We start from the raw sequence: 6,071 nt of genomic DNA on the forward strand, positions 1-6,071 counted from the left end.
TAAGATTTTATTTTGATTTAATAAATATACATCGACCCAGCACATACAATCTCCATATATCAACAAAACAGAAACCCAGGATCTTGACCACAACCACAAAAACTAATCCACAAAAAGAAAAACATTAAAAAAAACAAAGACAATAAAACTCAAATTTACAAAACATATAAGCTCAACGTCACTGCCTTTATACCTACTGGGTTATTTTATGTGCATAGAATATAAATGAAACTTCATCTGTTTTTTACTTATTTTTCTGACAGGTTGAGCTGCTGCTTTAAATCAGACCCTGCATCAAAGGAGTTTGGTGTGGTTTCTTTTGGGAAGGCTGCCATCTACTGGAAGTCAGGCAAACACACACAGAGACAAACACACACCACATCACATCCCTCATCAACACAGAATCAGACCTCAAGACTCATGTTGCTCATTTGAAAATTTACACATCAAGACAATCAGCTGTCCTGCTGTTTGTCCACATTAGAGCTAGTGTCTGCTTTGTGCAGTTATCACTTGAACCCCGTCTGTGTGTTGCAGTAGTTGGCAGCATAAGTCCTCATTGTAAAAATTAAAAAAAGACATACACATATAGACTACATTTCATATCAGATGCATGTCCGTTAAATGTCTTCATTTTGAATTTTCAATTACACTAAATAAGAGTCACAAATGTTAGTGTCCCATTAAAAGAATAGGTTTCAGGACTGCTGACACATAACTCAAAATTCAAGGTTCAGCTTTATTTTAATTTTACAATGATTACATTAGAATAGAATTAAAAAGTATATGAAAGAAACAACAGTAATAGTTGCTTTGAAGGATCCATAAAAGAAGCTGCGTTTACAGAGGAAAATATGTATGTACACATACAGTATGTAAACTGTAGTGCAAAGAACTGAGGTACCGGAGCAGTACTGAAGGATGAGTTGTATAATATGGGCTTTTTTGTATTGTAACGTTATCACATAAAACTCTCAATTTACACAAACGTTCAACAAATACACGTCCTTTTTAAGATACAAACAAATCGAAGGGTACAAATAAGAATACCCACACCGAGGCAGTCAGGATACATCATGAGAAAAACGGACATATAAGTAAACATATACATAAATTTGTCCAAGGAAAATATAATTCAAGGCTAAAAGGCCTCGTGTTCATGAAGGAGCTCCACATTTTTTCCAGAGACGCACTGCAGTAACCATCAAGTCAAAGGCCTGGACATCTTCATTTTAACGATGGATCATTTGGTTTTGCGCAGAAGGTGGAAAGCCACTTTTTAATCACCTACATTTGTAGAAATGCCGGTTTTATTTTGAAAAGAACAATATGTGACCGGAAATGTTTACCACCAGTTGGACACAAGCGCTAGCTTGACAGTGGCGAAACGCAGCATGTCGTGCTGCCGTTTTCACAACAATAAAAGCGTATAAAGTAATGAAATATCTGTCAGGTTCGGCCCGTTAACACGGCCGAGTGTCCCCTCGCATCATGTCCAGCATTCAGCTGCTCAGAGCGCTCGTTAACGAGCGGCTGTCCGCGGCCGCCGAGGAGATCTTCGAGGCGGTTAAAAAAACCATCGCGGGCTACGAGGAGGAGATCCTGCTCTCCAAGCGTGAGATCCGCCGGCAGCGCAGGATGCTGCAGACAGTTTCAAAACCTGAAATAAAGATAAACAAACACTCAGGTTTGTGAATCATTGGCATGCATGCTGTCTTTCGCCGTGTCCGACCACGTTCTGGACCGCTCGCGACACGAGAGCCGCCAACGCACCCTCCTGGCGAAAACTCCGCGCTGTCGGAGATGTTGAGTTACTTTAGCTAGCTTAGCTGTGCCCTCTGTTTTCCTATCAGTGTCAGAGTATCATAAATACATCGGTAGCTGAATTCGCTCGACGCCAAAGCAGGTTCATTACCAGGTTAACGTGCCCGTGTCAACCAGGCCCTTCCGGGGTACGATGATACCTGCCCAATGGAAAGAACCCCCCAGACGCCAGACGCCAAACCCCGCCGAAATATCCCCAAACTGCGACGTTTGCTCGTTCGTCTGCGGCCGGATTTACCCGATACGCCGCGATCCGAGATATAGTGTTGATTGCACTTGGACGCCTTTACCGTCGGCATCCGAGTGACTCCCCGAGCAGCTCCGGCTCCAGCTGCAGATAGAAGTTAACGTAGTGTACCTGGCCTCCATCGGCGGCGACCGACGGCTGTCGGGAATAGACGTGGTGTTTGTCAACAAAACATTAGAGACCAGTACGTGTCTCTCGGCACGTGGCTCCTATGCCGAATTAGAGATTGCGTCCCACTGATTTGGCAGAAGCAAATTTTCCCGACACATTTCTGCCCCCAGGTGCTTTTATGGGAAAACCAGTTCATTTTCAAAGCTTTCTTACTGGGCTGTTTGAAAGGGAACCGTTTGGCTTCATTAAGTCACATTCTACAGGTTTGATGTTGCAAAGGTCGCAGGTGAAAGCCAAAGTAGAACATTTTGTGGGAACTTACGAAGACGTGAAAAACATTCCTCTGTTTTGTTTCCGAAATTACAAAAAAAATTCATCCGCAGTTATTTTCGTAGTCGTCTTTCATGCAAGGAGCCAGAATATTTCCTAGTTCCAGTTTTTTAAGTTTGAGAATTTGCTGGTTTTCTTTGTCTAATGTGATCGTTAACTAAATATCTCTGGGTTTTGGACTGTTTGACAAAACAAGCAGTTTAAGGAAGGTTCAAGGGTTTTTGTTTTTTTTTACATATACAAGCAATGTGTGTATTGAAATGCGGTGTGACATGCTCATAAGGTTGTCCTTATAGACTAGTGTGAAAAATAAGAATTGGAAAATACAAATGTAAAATATGAACATATGTTCATTTTAAGTCACCCAGGGATTTAGGACACTGGGATTTTTTTTTCTGTCATCTTTTAGACAAAATCATTGATGATTAAATGGAAAAGTAATTTGTAGATTAATCAATAATGAAAACCGTTGTTAGCAGTATCCCTGTTGGAAGAGGTCAACAGTTCCCACTGGCTGTAATCAGATTAGAAATGAAATCCTAGCTCTTTCATACACGCTGTTTGTTGTACTCTGATTGATTTTCTCTCTATCCTTTAGCCTTTATCTTTGCAGCATCATTTTCACAGGAATAATGAACCTTTATTCCTCTGTTTTCTTCCCACAGACCAACCACAGCTGGCTCTCTCTGTCTGGGACGAGGACTTCCCCTCCGATCAGCAGCAGCAGGAGGCGCAGTGCGAGCTGGACTGGAGCTCCGGCCCGGACCGGGACGACCAGGAGTCTCCGCAGACTGAGAAAAGCCGGGAGGCGCTCCCCAGTAGCCAGGGGGAGGAGCAGCTTCAGGAGCTGGAGGAGGACAACCCCATCAGGTTCATCTTCACGCCCCCGTATGTGAAGAACGAGCTCGACCAGCTTCAGCCCAGCTATCAGAGTGCTAAAGGAGACGGAGGGGATCCTCTGCCGAGCACCTCAGCTGAGCAGGATCAGACGAAGGTGGAGGACAATGACGGGGCTTCCTCCAGCTGTTCTGCAGCCGAACACGAGGACAGTGACGAAGATTGGAGGGGCAGCGTGGGGTCTCAGAGCGACGACAGCGACAGCAAGGGCAAATGGAAGAAGAAAAAGAAGAAGGGGCCTCGTCTACCGATGGCCCCTAAACTGCATCCGACAAAAAAAACAAAATCGCGAATCTGCTGTAAGGTCTGCGGGAAAGCCTTCCACGCCAACGTCTCTTTGGTGAACCACATGGAAGTTCACCCCAAGGACGTCTGCGGCGTCTGCGGGGAACGTTGCGAGACCGAGGAGAGCTTTAAAGTTCACCTGAAAACACACGTGAAAGCTGAAATCTGCAGCGTTTGTGGGAAATGTTTCGGGGCGTCCAGCTCTTTGGAGACGCACATGAGGATCCACACGGGAGAGAAGCCGTTTAACTGCAGCGAGTGTGGGAAATCCTTCAACTGCCGCCACAACATGATGCGACACATCAGGATACACACAGGAGAAAAGCCGTACCCCTGCTCCGTCTGCGGCAAATGCTTCAATGACTACTCCACGCTAAAACGCCACCTGCTGGTTCATGTGCACAAGAAGAACCTCGACCCAAATAATACATCCGCCAACGAAAATGAAAGTGGCAACGAAAGCGAGAAGACGATCAAGACATCTTCACCAAAAAAGCAGCAGACCAGGACCATATGTGAAGTGTGCGGGAAAATGTTCCACTCCATGGTTTCCCTGGTGAATCACGCCAAAAGCCACTCCACAGACCTCTGCGGCGTTTGTGGGACGCATTTCGATTCAGAGGAAAACTTAAAACTTCACATGAAAACTCACAAAAACGGGAAGGTTTGTGAAGTGTGCGGCAAGTGTTTCGACAGTCAGGGAAACCTGGAGATGCACATGAGGATCCACACGGGGGAGAAGCCGTTTCTCTGCAGCGAGTGTGGGAAATCCTTCAACTGCCGGCACAACATGATGCGACACATTAGGACGCACACGGGTGAGAAGCCGTACCTGTGCAACGTCTGCGGTCGGTGTTTCAGCGACCACTCCACGCTGAAACAGCACAGCAGCACGCACACCGGCGAGAAACCACACCGCTGCGAGATCTGCGGTAAAGGCTTCCACCGAAAGACTTACGTGAGGCTTCACATGAAAAGCCACACAACTAAATAGTGACCGGCCTGAAAATATGGCGTACATCAAGGCTTTGTACCGAAACCTTTTTTAGGTTGAATGTGCCAAATTCGCCATCTTTCACCTCTCAGACCTGCATTTTTATCCTGACTTTTCATGCGATAGACTCTGATGGTGTAAGACCCGTCTTCACACTGCCCTAAATCAGTTGTTTATATAAACAATGACAGAAACAACAATGTGTGATAGTAGAGGTGTTGTCCATGGTGACCAGTCTCTGCGGGTTGCCGCCCCAAAATTGGAAAATGAAAATAATGCAAAAAAAAAAGATCACACAGGCTTGGCTGCCCTTCAGGCTGCCTGAACATTTGCCAGATGAACTGAGCACCATTTCCCAAAAGCATCTTAAGGCTAAAATGGCCACAGTCCCGTTTTTAGTCTGCGGGCTAAGATCATCTTGGAGTCAAGATGCTTTGGGAAACTGGTTCTGGTTCAACTGCACAGTTCTGCTTTAAAGAATAAGGCCAGAAATATACTGTGTTTTAGTTATTGCTAACAAATCCCACGAAGCAACAGTGTGTTAGTCCGTCTCTCAATACTTCCTGAATCTCAGCTCAGAGCTCATTGGTTCCCACAGCAGTAACCCAGTGTGTATTTGTGACAGCAGGACGGTGTGTGTGTGTGTGTGTGTGTGTGTGTGTGTGTGTGTGTGTGTGTGTGTGTGTGTGTGTGTGTGTGTGTGTGTGTGTGTGTGTGTGTGTGTGTGTGTGACTGAGTAAAGATAAGCGACAGCGTGTGTCGGTTCAACAGTGTTGCTCCCTGATTAGTTTTTCATCGTTTTCGACAACGATGGAGCATCTGTGACTCAGAGGAATATATCAGGCTTTGGATTCACACACGGTTCTTGTTAGAAGAAGAGTTCATTCAGTTTTGTTTTCAGTCTGCACCTGGGGTTTTTTGACATGAGGAAAAAGATAGAATATCACCAGACGTACGGTTGGACTGGTTGTGCTGAGGAGGAGGAACTGGCCGTGTTTGTCGAAACGCTTCATCAGTCCAACCAGGCTCCTCTCCAGATGGTGGCACGGATGCAACGTTCTGTCACTGACGTTTGTAAAAATGACGCAATTAGAGGGTGGGGACAGTTTAGAGCTCAGAATCACTATATCTGTAAAATAATTGTATATTTTTGTTAGCGATGTTAAAGAGATGCAGTGCCAGCTTTTCCAGTTTGTTATATACTGCCTATATTTCTATTTTCATAATTTCACTCAGATTTTTCACTGCATATACTTTATATTTTTGGAACATTTTCCTCTTGCAAATATATTTTTACTTTCATTTTTAATCTACTGTGTCATTGACGACATGATTCATTAGTTGTCAAACGCTTTAATTATACATTTTCTGGTGTTAAAATTG

The 6,071-nt window shown here is 44.7% G+C and overlaps 1 protein-coding gene across 1 annotated transcript; it reads left to right on the top strand.

Annotated features, from left to right (window-relative positions):
* Positions 1–1,465: 1,465 nt before the first annotated feature.
* LOC120788189 (gastrula zinc finger protein XlCGF57.1-like) lies at positions 1,466–5,371 on the top strand. Its single transcript, XM_040123760.1, has 2 exons — positions 1,466–1,687; positions 3,178–5,371. The coding sequence occupies exons 1-2, from the start codon at positions 1,492–1,494 to the stop codon at positions 4,686–4,688; spliced, it is 1,707 nt and encodes a 568-aa protein (XP_039979694.1). The 5' UTR covers positions 1,466–1,491; the 3' UTR covers positions 4,689–5,371.
* Positions 5,372–6,071: the final 700 nt, after the last annotated feature.

This window comes from Xiphias gladius, chromosome 3, assembly GCF_016859285.1.
Source record: "Xiphias gladius isolate SHS-SW01 ecotype Sanya breed wild chromosome 3, ASM1685928v1, whole genome shotgun sequence".
Classification (NCBI taxonomy): Eukaryota; Metazoa; Chordata; class Actinopteri; order Istiophoriformes; family Xiphiidae; genus Xiphias; species Xiphias gladius.

Bases quoted from the DNA above. Each gene is read 5' to 3' on its own strand.
- LOC120788189 (XM_040123760.1), top strand. From the start codon at position 1,492: ATGTCCAGCATTCAGCTGCTCAGAGCGCTCGTTAACGAGCGGCTGTCC. The intron at 1,688-3,177 runs GTTTGTGAATCA...TTCTTCCCACAG, and splicing joins AAAGATAAACAAACACTCAG to ACCAACCACAGCTGGCTCTC.